General features: G+C 55.0%; 1 protein-coding gene across 1 annotated transcript; it reads right to left on the reverse strand.

Moving 5' to 3' along the window:
• Window positions 1-903: 903 nt before the first annotated feature.
• On the reverse strand, window positions 904-9542 carry FADD (Fas associated via death domain). The gene is made up of 2 exons (XM_037518245.2): window positions 9243-9542; window positions 904-7647 (listed from the first exon to the last, which is right to left on the reverse strand). Exons 1-2 carry the CDS (start codon window positions 9526-9528, stop codon window positions 7337-7339), a joined length of 597 nt encoding a protein of 198 aa, XP_037374142.1. The 5' UTR covers window positions 9529-9542; the 3' UTR covers window positions 904-7336.
• Between the last annotated feature and the right edge of the window lie 5655 nt (window positions 9543-15197).

The raw sequence follows: 15197 nt of genomic DNA on the forward strand, positions 1-15197 counted from the left end.
ATTCCCATCAGCTAAAGCCTAAGCAAAGAAAGAACTTTTCTTATTCTCATGGCCTTCACACCAGGGGCCGGCTGCTACTCAGCTCTCAGAACTTCCTCTACCTAGAAACTTCTTAACTCAAATAGCTTCATTTAAAAACTTTCCCAAGTGGGCCTCCCCGGTGGCGCAGCGGTTGAGCGCTGGGCTGTGAAGCTGCCCGCGGCCTCTGCAGCGCCGGTTCGATCCCCGGCTGCTCCCCGGCCACCGGAGGAGGGTCCCACATGGCGCGCAGATCTCTCCTGCAGCCCGCTGCTCCCCTCAGCAGTGTCCTTCGGTCCTTCTGCCTGCTCTGCTCCCCGCCCTGGCTCTGGTGAATCCTCTCACCCTCCCGCGCTTCTGACTGTACCCAGTGCATGTATAAACAAAAAACAAACAAACAAACCAGCAAACAAACAAATAAAGCATGCCTCTATAAATAAATAAATAAATAAATAAATAAAAAACTTTCCCAAGAAACTTCAAGGGAAGGCAAAAAAGAACTCACAATAATAGTTGTATTGTAATGCTTGTCAGGCATGTTTAATAAACCATCTCCCATTGTCAAGTGGGCCAAATTGTTTAATAATTAGTTTTTTTTTTTCCTTTTTTTTTGTTTTGTTTGTTTATACAAGCACTGGGTACAGTCAGAAGCGCGGGAGGGTGAGAGAATTCACCAGAGCCAGAGCGGGGAGCAGAGCAGGCAGAAGGACCGAAGGACACTGCTGAGGGGAGCAGCGGGCGGCAGGAGAGGTCTGTGCGCCATGTGGGACCCTCCTCCGGTGGCCGGGGAGCAGCCGGGGATCGAACCGGCGCCGCAGAGGCCGCGGGCAGCTTCGCAACCCAGCGCTCAACCGCTGCGCCACCGGGGAGGCCCTAATAATTAGTTTTTAAGAGATAATTTTCCGAGCCGTTTATTTACTGTATATTGATGTATCTAATGTAGTGCCTGATGTTCCTTTTGGGAAATTTTTCTCCTTTTATGACCAAGAACAAAAAGTGAAGGGATGTTAGATCTTCAGCCCCACGGTGTGAGGCACAAGGAATCTTCGGCCCCACGGTGTGAGGCCCTTTCTCTTTGCTGCTTGTCAGTATCCTATCTGGCTGGGGCAACAATGCCCCCTGCAGCATCTCCCCCTTTTTTGTTTTTGACCATCATTTCCATGGTGATGAAGATCGAATATATGGATGTTGGAATGCAGTCTCAGATGAAAATTTTACTGGGTTTCAGTGTGAAAGAAAATCAGTCCCTCCAGGTATTGTCCATTGTAGAAAGCAAAAGTCCTCCATTTTTGGAAAAACAGTTCATCAGTCCAAGCAAAAAAAAAAAATTCAGAGACATTAGTCAAAACAAGACAGCAAATATGTCAAAATTTTAGAAAAAAAAAATTTGAAATGGTTCAATTTATGTAAAACACAAATTCTCCCAACCTTGATCCCAAACTTCAACAGCACAGCAAAAGTTTGTAAACTAAATCTACTTTTAAACCATATTACCTATTTTTGCATACAATCACAGGGCAGAATAACTAAACAGCAATTTCAGCTGGCTTTGTTGGAACACTTCATATACGATCAGAGCAAACTGTTGGCATCCGGCCCATGTAGGCTTCTGGAACAAGTTGGTGTTATCAGACTCCACCTGGGCTTTCCTCTCCACGAGGGTACCAGGGACTTTTCGTTGGCCGGGTTGTCCAGTCCTGCCAATGAAGGCAAGCTTCCTCACCTTCTCTGGAGGTTTCTGGAACCCTACAAACAAAGCAAACAGGTTCTCCTCTTCTCGGTTCAGCTCTGTTTTAACTTTTTGGAAGAACTCCACACAAAGCCACACAATTAAACTCATGTCCAAATTTGTTTGTATAAACAGACAAGATCCCTATGGAAATTATGCAAAAACAGACTTTGAGCTAAGTAGTAAAAGATTACTACCACTATTTTTAGGCTGTGTTGGAATCAAGGGGAGAGAAAATGCAAATACAAGTTAGCTTTGCTGGAAAAAAGAATTGCAACTTTGCTGCAGATCATGGTCACCAAAACAAGAAAACTTTGTGGATTCAGAACAAAATGCAAAAAAATTTTACCAGTATTATGTCAAAAAAAAAAAAAAAAAACTTAGAAAATATCAGGTATATTCAGTCCTGTGTAGGAAATTTGTACTCTCAACAGTTCCATCAATAGGAATCCGTTGAGGTTTTTTGTTTTTTCCCTATTTTTCCAGAAACAATTTCTGAAATAACAATTAAACAATAAACAATCAATAAACAATCGAAGTATACAATATTACAAGGTGACAATCACCACTGAAAATTTACATACATATCAGGTACTGAGGGGTTTTTATACACATTTTAGAAAACCAGTGTTAACATTTCTGTACATGCCAAAGTTTTATCATTTTCCCAAGTGACAATGTTTCCTTTCCAGTTTTACTTCACTAGGTAAGCCAAATAGAACAAATATATTTAACACCTTTCCCCAGAGGAAAGGGAGAAACCTTGTGGAGTGTCTCAGGAGCTCTACTGAGGTTCCACAAAATTTCCTTGCATCAGCCAAATGACAGACCACCAGATTCGAAACTGAATTCAGACCCCCAGGAAGCCCTGCCACAAAGATCAGAAAAACAACAGAAACAACAACACAAAATTTCCATGAAGGCACCGGTTTAGTCCAGCACCACAATGTTGACAACTTCACTGAAATGGTCTGTGTGGCCACACGAAAGCAAGATTTAGCATTAATTAGTCTTTTTTCCATCAAATGAATAAATTGATCAAATAATGTAATACAGCCAAATTTCCAACACATATCATTGTTTTTCTTCAAACCCATTATTTGCAGGTTTTATAAATCAAGGCAAATAAAATTCACTTCCCTCAAACCTTCTACAACTTACTACATACCCTCAATTTTAGCTTTTTTCTCTATTCCTCCACATTCTGGCACAACCAGACACTTTAATTTTAAGACAAAACTACTCTCCCTTCCCTTCTTTTTTAATTAACCATCAGTCATCAATTTCCTTCCTCTTTTCTTCAGACATTACTGAAACTTTCAACAAATCATGATGGAGTTTTTTTTTTTTTCAGTAGTCCAGAACATAAGGAGGTGCTTTGTGTGTTCACAACCCCAAAATGCTACTCTAAACATAGCAGATTACTAAAATTGACTTAAAAACAGTATAGCTTAGTTGCACTTGGTAAAGTTAATATGACAAAAAAAATTTTACATATACATACATATATGCATATATGTATGTTTTTAGTCAAGGAAAGGAAAATACTTTAAAGATACATTTACACAGAGTAGATTATTAATATTTAACATAACTTTAAGGCATATATGCTTTGAATTATATCATAAAATTTGAACTAGTTTTTGTATATTAAAAATTTGGATTATGATCTCAAAATTTGTTTTTATTAGAACTTATATAGGCGCCTTTTATAACTAGTCCTCCGGAGGTAAAAAACAAAACAAAACAAAAATACAAAGACAGACACAAACAGACACAGAGATCTCTTGATAGACATATAAATTTTTGGCCATGTGCATATATTTTAAAATATAGTTATTTTACCAATATGTGTGAAGATACTGAGGTTTAGAATTTAGCTCAAAAATGTCTGTATTATCACTTTATACTTTACCAGGTTAATTAGTTTTAACAAGAAACTTAACCTTTTACAGTTCCAATAAGTAAATTTAAAAGCTTTTATTCAACCAATAAGTATTCTATATAGCTTGTTAGCAAGTCAAAAGTAACTCAATAGTTTTTGCCTAAGACAATTTAGACTTTAAAATCAGAGAAACACAGGGAAATAGAACTATTTTTGTAGAATGAACCAAAATAATTTTTTAAGGTGGACAATAGAAAAGTTCAGTCCCCCACAGCCGGAAGGCAGTAGAGACCTGCCAGTGATCTCAACACCGGAGAAAAAGTCCAGGCAGCTGCTTGCTGAGATCAAGGGCAGCCCCCACCTGTCCACCGCAGTGGGTTTATGATATTTTAATAAAAACCTTTTAGTCATATTATAGTTATATAATCTTACATAGTCATATTTAACCATTTTCTATCACTTTACTAATTGTGAATGAACTTTGAATGCTATTATTTAGAAATACCTTATTTATTTATTTTAAAAGAAACAAATGGCAAAACTCCACCAGGGGGAACCTAGCCTCCTCCCCAAATAATTAACAGGAAAAGATTGGAGCATATTTTTCTTTCATTTAGGATCATGACACATTATCTCTTACTTGTTTTTGAGTTTTTATTTTTATCTCTTAACAATTTTAGCCAAGTCCAGGCTGGAAATTTGGGCTGGATTTTGGAATGGTCTCATAATTGGGAGCCGATGCCTCTGCAAAGAGGTCAGTATTGGCTCTAGAATCAACTTTTGGCTTTTGAAAAACAATTTCACTATCCCAAGAATCCTGATCACTTTCTCTAATACTGCAGGCTATTTTTTCTTTTACCTTTTGTTTTGCATCTTTCATTTTACCTCCAGCCAGGCAAAAAACGATCTATTTGTTCAGGCAACTGTTTTGTTAATACAGGGCTGTCAGCTGAGTCCTCTTTAATGTCCTTTAGGGATGCAGATAGCCGTAATTTTCTTCTATCTTTTGGAAACCAAGGACAAATCTCAACAAAATTTAGGAAACTAGCCAATTGCGCATGAGAGGTCTTAAGGCCTCTCTTAACAAGTATACTTATATCAATAAAGAGTCCTCTTTCCTTAGACTCAGTATGGCCCAATGCTTCTCAACAATAAGACACTCACTCGCCTTATCACGTAATAAGACACCCACTAGCCTTATTACAGTTCTGACTTTCTGCTCCCCCAAACCTGCTTCCTCTACAGGAGGGTATGTGCCCTACCCTATGGAGCAGATCCTAGCCGTCCCGCACGGGAAAGAAATCTTACCTTTCAAGTCTCTGCTTCGGGCCACTTGCCGGGGACCAGCCTCCGGCAAAATGTCGTGTCAGGGTTCCTGAAAGGATGAGAGGCATCGGCGAATACGAATGATCTGAAACTTAGGGACTGAGGGGAAGGGAATGAGAAGACACCGACACTTGGTGAGGTGTTAGTATCTTCTGCCGAAAGGCTCAGCAGGTTCTTTATTTATACGTTTTTTGCAAGCATTGAGATTACATTATCAAGTTCATAGAAACAAAGCAGAAACAATTAGTGCATCTCCTTTTCCGAGCTCTCAGCAAAAAGGCAACCTTCAAGGTTAATAAAAAACTAAGTCTTACACTAAAATTCATTGTTTCAGCTAAACAATAGCCCAACACAATTGATAGCCACCGGAACATTCCCATCAGCTAAAGCCTAAGCAAAGAAAGAACGTTTCTTATTCTCATGGCCTTCACACCAGGGGCCGGCTGCTACTCAGCTATCAGAACTTCCTCTACCTAGAAACTTCTTAACTCAAATAGCTTCATTTAAAAACTTTCCCAAGAAACTTCAAGGGAAGGCAAAAAAGAACCTACAATAATAGTTGTATTGCAACGCTTGTCAGGCATGTTTAGTAAACCATCCCCCATTGTCAAGTGGGCCAAATTGTTTAATAATTAGTTTTTAAGAGGTAATTATCCAAGCTGTTTATTTACTGTATATTGACGTATATAATGTAGTGCCTGATGTACCTTTTGGGAAGTTTTTCTCCTTTTATGACCAAGAACAAAAAGTGAAGGGATGTTAGATCTTCAGCCCCACGGTGTGAGGCACAAGGGAATCTTCGGCCCCACGGTGTGAGGCCCTTTCTCTTTGCTGCTTGTCAGCATCCTATCTGGCAACAATGCCCCCTGCAGCAATCCAGGCTGGAGAGATGAGGTGGGGCTGGTGGGGTGAGGGGACCTGAGCTCCTGGGGGCCCCAGTGAGGTGGGGGTGTGTGCGAGGGAGGAGCCCGAGGCAGTGGCCAGAGGAAGGACCAGCTAAGCCCTCTGGCCGGGCCTGAGGGAGCCAAGCGCCCAGTGGGTAGCTTGGGGTGAGGCCTGGGGGTGCTGGGGAGGAAGAAGACTGTGTTGAGGGCAGCAAGGGCAGGTTGGGGGACTTCAGGCGCTGGGGGGAGCCCAGTGCCTGGTTTTGGGGTCCCAGGACGGGTAGCCACAGGTTCGCGCCAATACTTGTCTTTCTTTCCTGGCCCGTTTAAGCGCGCTCCCGGGAAGCCGACTTCCCAGCCCAGCTGCCTCCATGTATGGGGTGACGTGTCTACAGGGACAGGCCCAGCCCTGACTGGAGGTGGCGGGTGGGCGGACAGGACGCACAGAAAACGCAGCACCCCAAATACCTAGCTTGGTCAACACCATTCCCCCTGGGCCGAGGGCTCAGAGCAGGGGCACCTGTGTCTGGGCTCCTGCTGTGGCTGGCATCTGGCACTGGAGAGCCTGTGGAGGGGCCCAGAGGGCACGGCTGCGCTCAGCGGCCTGGCCAGCACGGGCGCAGCACCCTGGGGGGCAGGCCGGCAGGCGAGGGAGGCGCGCCCTCAGTGGAGAGCAGGGCTCTCGGGACACAGCCGCCCTGTCCACGCACCGGGCGCTCGGCACCGGCTGAATGGCGCGGCCCAGCAGCGGGGCTGCGGAGGACACCAGGAAAAAAAGTCATTGGCAGGAATGGAAAATTCTGTGTGGCTGGGAAGGTCCCTGTAAGGCACTTCTTTAATTGGGTGACAAACCCCTGGGCGGCAGGAAGGTGCCTTGTTTGGTTACAGGATGCAGCTGCTTCGGCGATTCTGTCATCAGAAAGTAGTGATCTTGACACCAACAGCGATCAAGCTGCGGAATCACAGGACTCACGCGTGACGCCTGCGGGAACGTCAGGAGGGCGCCACCCCCGCCGGCCTCTCTGGCCAGTTGCGGTCTGGGGAGCCCGGCTCACAGACCGTCCCCAGCCCCTCAGGCCCAGACCGATGCCCTCAAGTCTCGACCAGCGATGCCATGGCTGCAGGTGTGGACGTCACCCCCATTCCTGCCTACCCCGACTTGCCCCTGGCTCCCGCGCCTGTTTCCCACAGGGTAACAGTGACAAGGGTGCGTTCAGATTCTTCCCACACGCTGGACATGGCTCCGGGGCACGCTCCCGTGGGAGGCACACACTCGTGATGTGACTTCCTTCCCCAGGAGGAGCACCTGCCGCGCCCCCACCCCTGCTGGTAAGGCCGACTGAGGGGCCAGAGGGTGGCTCTGAGGCGAGGTGGCCGGGGCTCACGCTGGGTTTTCACAGGCTGGGCACACGGGGCCCTCGGTCACTTGGCGCAGAGGCCCTCTGGGCCCTGGGGAGAGCTCCTGGGGGTTCCCAGGGCGGGGGAGTCCGGGCCTCAGGACCCCGGGAAGCCAGCGCCACTCTTGTTCTCGTCCTGGAGGCCCTGGGCCTGGCCCTCCTCCACGAGGTCGGCCACCAGGTTCAGGCGGCAGGCCCTGAGCGCCGTCACCAGGAGGGACACGGTCGCGTCCTCCCTGTTGGCGTTCTTCCAGACTCTCAGCGCCTCCCTGATCTTCTCGGTCAGGTTTCGGGGGTACCTCTCCTCGATGGCATCGATCTTGGCATCAGACACCCTCAGCTGTCGGGCCACCTTTTTCCAGTCCTTCCCCACGTTGTCACAGACGATGTCAAATGCCGCATGCAGGTCTGGGGAGGGAAGGAACAGTGACTCACCGGCGGTATGTAGCTCCGTGGGCCACAGGAAGCCCCATGCGCCCTGGTGGGCTGCCGAGGCCAACCCCTGGGCACACTCGCTCTTCCTGGAGAGCTAAAGCCACCAGCAGCAGAGGGGCCGGGGCCGGTGACCAGCGCCCCAGAGCCACCAACCCACCCTGGACAACCCCACCTCAAAATACTCCATAAGAAGTGTGGGCGGCTGAGGACTGACAGTTAGGGGAGGGTGTGGTGGGGCCCTCTGCTTAGGACAGGGGACCCCTGGAATGGAACCGTTAGAAATGGAGCCGCTTCCCTGCTCCAGGGGTGGCCCCTAAAAAGCTGTGTCCGCGGAAAAACACTGTGACCGGGAACACCAGCTGATGGAAGAGGGTCTTTGCTGAGGTGATTACAGTTTTGAAGTAAGGTCACCCTGGCTTACCCACAAGGGCCCCTGAGACACAGAAGAGGCCAACTGACTGGGGGCAGAGCTGGCGCATCGCGGCCACAAGTCAAGGAGCCCTAGTGCCCCAGTGCTGGAAGGGGCAGGAAGGGGCCCTGCAGGAGGCGGAGGGAGCAGCACCCCACACTGCGCGATTTCACACTTCTGGCTCCAGAACCATACTGGACCCAGTTTCTGTACTGTAGGCCTGCTACGTTGTGCGTGCCTGCCAAGGCGGCCCTAGGAAATACACCCCATTCTCATATTGGAAGCTGCCCTGCCCACCCGGGTCTAGCCCCACTGCTGCTCTCAGCGGCTAGAAAGGCAGTGCAGAGACGAGCCGGCTGGGGGCGGGCCAGAAAGGCGTCTCCAGCTGGGGCAGGACATGACCAGCCCGGTGTTACCACGGCTACTTGTCCAGATGGGGAAACTGAGGCACCGGGAAGGAAAGTGAGTCCCCTGGGGTCAGACAGCCGGACACGGGAAACCTCGCCAGTCTGGCGCCAGCCCATGCTTCAGCGCGACACGAAGGTCACCTGGAATCACCCCACACCCCCCTCCCGCACAGGCCGCCGGCCCTCGGTGCCCTTCCTCCAGCCGGCACAGGCAGCACACCCGACTCAAGGGCTGCGTCCCTCGCGCACCGCGGGGCCCCCCTGGCCCTGAACACCCTGGAAAACACCCCCCTGCGTCCTCATTTCGGGCCCAGGTTTCTGCACTTCTGCCGGGTGCGTCAGCCTGTGCACTCAGGGCCCCGGCCCGCCTGAGGGTCCGGCAGGCCCGAGAAGCAACGGGCCTTCGAAAAGGGGTCTGGGAAGTGACCGCAGGGCAGGCCGCGGCTCCCGGGCGTGAAGCCGGCAGGGGGTGCAGAGGGACCGCCCGAGCCGCCTCCGGGGGCTGCGAGAGCCCCCACGGCGAGGGGGGCGGGCGGGAGGCCTCCCCAGCGGGCGCGGTCGGTGAGACCCGGCTGCCCGGGCTCCCCGCGCGGGGGCTCTGGGCGGGGCGCCCCGGGCACCCCGAGAGGGAAGGCGGAGGCCCCGGCCGCGCCCGCCCCCCCCCCCAGGCCAGGGGCGGCCCCGCGGCGGCGGGTCCCCGGCGTCGCCCCCGTCCGGCCCGGCCCCGCCCCGCCCCGCCCCGCCCCGCGCACCTCGCTCCTCCGGCGGCCCCGCGCCCGCCGCGCCCGCCTCGAAGGCGTCCAGGCGCCGCAGCAGGTCGTGGCGCCGCAGCGAGGCGAGCAGCTCGCGCAGCAGCGCCGGGTTGTCGCGGCCCAGCGCCTCCTGCTGCAGCAGCGCCGAGAAGAGGTCCAGGCCGCTGCGCACGGCCTCCAGCTTGCGCTTGCTCAGGCGGCCGCCGCACAGGAACTTGAGCTCCTGGAGCTCGGCCTGCGACAGCCCGGCCGACACCGCGTGCAGCAGCACCAGGAACGGGTCCATGGCGCCCGCGCCCCGCCGCCGCCGCCCGCGCCCCGGCCGCGCCCCCGACCCCGGAAGTCCGCCCGGCCCCGGCCGCGTCTCGCGAGACTGCCGGGCGCCGCGCATGCGGCCCGCGCTCGAGTGGCGCCGTTTCCGCCCGGAGGCCCGCGCCCCCCCCCCCCCGCGCCGTCCTCTGCGCCTGCGCGCTGCGGACCCGCTCACCTGCCCCGAAGGTGCGGTCGCGGGTGCCGAGACCCGGGCGGGGTCTGGGGGGGCCCGTCTGCTTTTCCTGTGCAGTGTTGCCTTGCGGATGCCGACCAGTGCATTGTTATTAATATTTGGGGAAGTGCACGGCAAAAAGACGTCTTAGGATTATTTGGGATTAATCTTTAATATTTGGCTTTGAACTTACAGCAATTTATTCAAAGAACATTTATTCCAAGATCACCGACCGTGTGCCCGACAGTGTGTGCGGGGACAGAGTCGGGAACACAGCCCAGAGGCCCCTGCCTGCCCGGCGCCCATGTCATCAGCGCGCAAATGGCTGTTTCCTTCATCCGTGGAGACGGGCTTTTTCCCTATTCCCGGAGGATTCAGCAGCTGCCGCTTGAGCCTGCGCGCCCCGACCGAGAGGGGCTTGCTGGCCGGGAAGAGGGGGCAGAGGCCTTCCCAGACCGCTCACGGGAGGAGGCCAGCCCAGGCCCACCCGGCTGAGCCGCATCCCTGGGGTGGGGGGCGCTTGCAGGTGGGATTATCTCCCCTTGGGACAGAAGGCATCTTCCTGCTTGCGCTAAGAGTGGGTTCCTTCTTTTGGGGCGAGCGGTGAGCGCAGGTGATGGTGAGGATTCCCGTTAGCTCCCTTTACAAGCCTCCCCCTGCTCCAGTTTGTTGAACTTTCCTGGGTCAATTTGCGGGAGAGTTAGTGTTGGGTGTGCGGAGGGGGGGCCAGCAGCGGCCTCGAGGGGGTGGTCGCAGCGAGCCCCGAGCAGGTGGACAGGCGGGGCCAAGTGTGGTAGGCAGGGGGCAGGGGTGCAGCAAGAACAGGGGCACAGAGCAGAGTCTGGGTGTCCCGGGCAGCGGGAGGATCACATGGTCTGGGGACAAGCAGGGGGAGGCCAGGGAAAGGAGGCAGGCTAGGGCCCCTACAGAACAGGTGAGACCCCGCCTTTACTGCCCCTGAGCGGGAGCCCCGCAGAGTGCGGGCAGAGGAGGGAAGGCGTCTGCAGCCCCGAGCCGCAGCACACACGGGCCTCCCTTGCTGGCACGAGAGGTTCTTGGAAACTGCAGCTTCGGGTGAAGGGACAAACCAGGAACCGGTCCTGGAAGCACCTCATTCTGGTCGACACTGGCAGGTTTTTTCCCACAGGCGTTATGAGACAATGATGCTGCGTGAAGCTAGAACTTATTCAAAGACCTGCTCTGTGTGTGTGTGTGTGCGCGCGCGCGCGCGTGTGTGTGTGTGTGTGTGTGTGTGTGTGTGTGAGTGACATTCCATGCAGATCACTCGGAGTAAAACGCAGTGGTTTTCACTATAGTCACAAGGTCGTGCAACCCTCACCATCAGCCAATTGTACATTTGCTTATCCCCAAGTGGAAACCTGCACCCAGGCCCTGGCACCAGTGATTTTCTTCTCTCTCTTTGGATTTGACTGTCCTGGACATTTTCTATAGGTGGCAGCCCCCCCCTTCACCGCCCCGTGGCCTTTTGTGTCTGTTCTTTCACAGAGCAGCCTCCGTGTTGGCAGCACTCCATCCTTTTTTACCGCTGAATAATACTTCCCCGTGGAACGTAAGTCATTGTGTTCTTCTCTTCACCAGCTGATGGCGGTGTGGTTGTTTGAATAATGCTGCTGTGAGCACTGATTACATTAAAGAACCACTCTGCTGTGGGGTGAAGCTAGGGGACTCCCCAGGAACACCGGCAGGAGGCGAGGCCCTTGGACAGGTGCAGGGCCCTGGGAGGCTGGTAGGTCTTCCTTGACTCGGGCTCTGCTTAAATGTGAGGGTTGAAGCTGCTTGTAAGGTGTGCAGAGGGTGGAGCATCCAGGAAGGTGTGCGGTGAGATGGGGGGGGACCTAAAAGATGTTAACAGGGTGGTGGGGTGCTTGGCGAATGCCATTTGTGTTTCCTCCCTAGCGTTGTGTGCTTAAGAACCCAGGAGGCTGCGTCTCCCGCCGGTTCCTGGACGCAGACCGTCGCTATTAGTGCGGAAGCGGAGCAGGGCTGTTGCCCCTCCTGTGTTTTCTGCCCGCTCTGTCCCTTCTTCTGCTGCTGGTCTCTTACTCACGCTGGCTGCTTTCCTCGAATGTCTGGGACCTCCCAGAGACTCCTTCCTGGGGGAGGGGGCACGTACTGGACAGGTCACTCCACTCCCCAGTCCTGTGCATCGCTCATCACGGGGCAGCAGCGGCTGCGGGTGACGGTTCAGGACTCCGAGCAGGGGAGATGAGCCTGGCTTTCCCGGACCCCGTCTATTCGGGAGCCCTCGCCAGCCCCGAACTGCAGAGGACTCCCCGCCGGGCTGGCTTGGTCCTGCCAAGCCACCGTGATTTTAGCCCGGTGAGAGCTGCCTGTGGCCTCTGACCCCTGCGAGGTGACGCGGGCGGGTTCTTCCAGGCCCGGGGTTTGGAGATTTGTCAAGGCAGCAAGTGAAAAACGAACCCAGCCCCCTGTGCAGCTCCCGAACCAGCCAGAAGGGGGCAGCAGCCACCAACCAGAAAAAAAGGGTGACCCGCCTATCTGGGGTGTTTGGGACAGGGGTATGGCTCCTGGCGCGGGGGCGGGGAGCGGGGCGGGGATCCGACTTTTGGTGGACGCTGACTGGGAACTGGGATCCGCGCCGCTTCTGTGAGTTTCGCTGCAGGACAGACGGGGGAGAATGAGAAGGACCCAGTAAATAAAGGCCTGGGCTGACCTGGGGAGTCGGCGCCAGGCCCCACCGAGGAGCCCTATTCTCAGGGAGCCACCAGCAGCCTGCACCGGCCCGCCAGGGACCAAGCTGCCCCGCCCTGGCAGGCCCAGGCCGTGCGCTCTCCATGCACGCTCCCGCCCGCGGCCGTGTGAGGGGGCAGTGGGTGGACAGCCGGCGGCGGCCACATCTGTGGGCCAGAAGGTGTGCCCGCTTGCCTCACTGCCTCCACCGTCCCTGCCAACTTGACTCGCGGTCCACTCAGCTCAAAGACAGAAGGACCCAGTCGCCAGGCCGGAAGCACCCGCTGTGCGCCACCACCCCCGGCCTCGTGCCCCCGTTCTCCCGCCCGCTGTCTGTCGTCCACCCTTCCCGTGTCCACGGTTGGTCCATTCGAACATCCGCCATCCGCCCATCCACACCCGCCCACCCATCCGCCACCCGCCCTCCGTTCCCTGCCCGTCTACCCTCTACATGTCCATCGAGTCATTGATCCGGGCGGGCAGCATCCACCTGCCATCCACGCGAGTAGCCATCCAAACCTCCGCCTGCCCCTCGCTCCCCCAGCGCTTTCCGGCGCTTTCTCTGAGCCTTCTGTGTGCCAGTCCTCCTTCCTGACCCCGTTTTCTAGCGGGTGTGACCCAGCAAGGCGTTGCCCTCTCTGAGGTGGCTCTTACAAGGCACGGACAGGCTCATGAGTGTTGCTCAGAGCAACACCCGTGGCCGGGAACATGCTGGGGGCTCCTGCGTGGGAGTCGGGATGCTGGTGTCTGGGGCAGTGGCTCCGAGTGCCGCCGTGGGGGCAGAGAGCCCTGTCCCAGGCACGCTCTGACCAGACGCTTCCAGGGGTTCCACAGCCAGCCCTGGCCCCAGGCACCGGGAGCCGCTGTCTCAGCTGCCCCTTTGGCAGCAGGGCAGGCACGTGGTGGGGGGCTTGGCCTCGGGAGAGCAGAATCCCGAATCCCCGTGGCAGACGCCGGGGCCGCTGGACCAGGCCCAGCCCTCGGGCCCCTGCAGGCCCCTGCCCCGCCCTCTCTCACCCACGCCAGTCCAGGGACCCTCTGCCCTGGGTGCCGCGAGGCCCCTCCCAAGGATGGCTGTGTCGCGGGCGCTGCGTGACCTCAGGGGGGTCCCTGTCCTCCCTGGACCTCCTCGACGCCCGTCTGACATGACGGTGCCCTCTGACCAGCGGTTTCTGGGGCTCCTTTCCTTATTGATCCCAAGCTTTGCGACATTCTCTCCACCCATCTCCACTGAGCCCCACCATCCTCAGGCACCTCAATTTCTACCAGTCTCCCCCACTATCCTCTCTCCTCTGTTACTTGCTCTCCAGCTTCTGCCACAGGCTGAGATGACCCTGTTGTGAGCCAGACGCCATCCCTGCCCTGAGGTGGGGAAACCACTGCCACCTGCTGCACCTACCCCCAGCGCAAGGTCCCCCGCACAGCTGGGAAGCCCCCCCATGCCCTGTGAGCTGGTTCTGGCCACCTCTCCTGCCCATCACCTTCTCCCTCCCTGCCCCTTCTTGCCACTCCTGGACCCCATCAGCACGCTGCCCCAGGGCCTCTGCACACGCTGGCCTCCCCGCTGTCCTGCTTCCCTCCAGGGTTTTGCTTTCTGGCTCTTCATGCTCAGGCCCCTGGGACCTCCTGGACCCTACTGCCAGCTAGATGCCATCACATTTCATCAGCCCCTCTTTCTTCTTTGAAATGGTCTCATTCTGGGGTTCATTTTCTGGCTCAGCGTCTGAGGCCCTCTACAGGGAGCCCTCGGCAGGGAGCCATCCCCTGAGGGAAGGCCGCACCTGCTGTGTTCCCTGCTGTCTCCCTGTGGTGCTCCCTGCCCCGGGCAGCGTGTGGGGAGGAGTCAGTTTCCTCCGCCATCAGTGGCGCTAAAGAGCCCCGTGAGGGATTTCTGGATGTCCCTGTGTGCCCCCTTCCTGCCCAGGGAAGGGCTCCAGAGGGGACCGCCTGCTATTTGAGTCTCTCTTGGGGATGCAGGGATGCGGCACCAGGGGGCGCCCCAGGCCTGGGTCACTGCGAGCGAGCGGGGTGGGGCTGGAGGGCTGTGCGGTGGGCGATGCTGGTTAGACTCTCCTTCTAGGAAGTGAGGTGATTAGAGGTGGTGGCTTGAGAACAGTGTCCGGGCTTGCCCAGATGACACCGGCAGCCCAGGCCGGGCCCCCGGGTGGCTTGGGGGATTGCACGTCTGTGCACGACGTCGTACTTCTCACCTGTGGTATGGCGGACACGGGGGTCGGGATTTAAGGGTCACGGAAGAAGCTGGTGAGATGTGACCACAGCTCCCTTCCCAGCACACACGCACACACACAAGCGTGTATGACAGCCACACACGTGTGCACCACAGCCGCACATGTGTGCACCACAGCCACACATGCACACCCCACACATGTGCAAGCAGACACAAAACACATGCAGCAATGCACAAATACACAAGGCACACGCGCACACATGTGCAACACAACCACATGTGAGCAAGCAAACCCACAAATCACACATGTGCAAGCACACACAGCACATAAAACACACGTGTGCACCCATGGCTACACCCTGTGCAACACAACCACACATGTACAAGCAAACACCCATGAATAACACGTGTATGTGCGCACACACCCCTGCATGTGCACACACAGGCACACACCCACGCTTGCAGACAGGACGTCCTGGAAACATCCGGAACACCCCTGTGTCTGCACTGAGGGGCCTTGGGGCCGGCCCGCCGGGGCACACAGACAGCGGTCAAGGGCGAGTGTTGTGTA

The sequence above is a fragment of the Talpa occidentalis genome, unplaced genomic scaffold, assembly GCF_014898055.3.
Source record: "Talpa occidentalis isolate TD23 unplaced genomic scaffold, MPIMG_talOcc4v2.1 talOcc4.17, whole genome shotgun sequence".
Taxonomy (NCBI): Eukaryota; Metazoa; Chordata; class Mammalia; order Eulipotyphla; family Talpidae; genus Talpa; species Talpa occidentalis.

Bases quoted from the DNA above. Each gene is read 5' to 3' on its own strand.
- FADD (XM_037518245.2), bottom strand. From the start codon at position 9,528: ATGGACCCGTTCCTGGTGCTGCTGCACGCGGTGTCGGCCGGGCTGTCG. The intron at 7,648-9,242 runs GTGCGCGGGGCG...TTCCCTCCCCAG, and splicing joins GGGGCCGCCGGAGGAGCGAG to ACCTGCATGCGGCATTTGAC.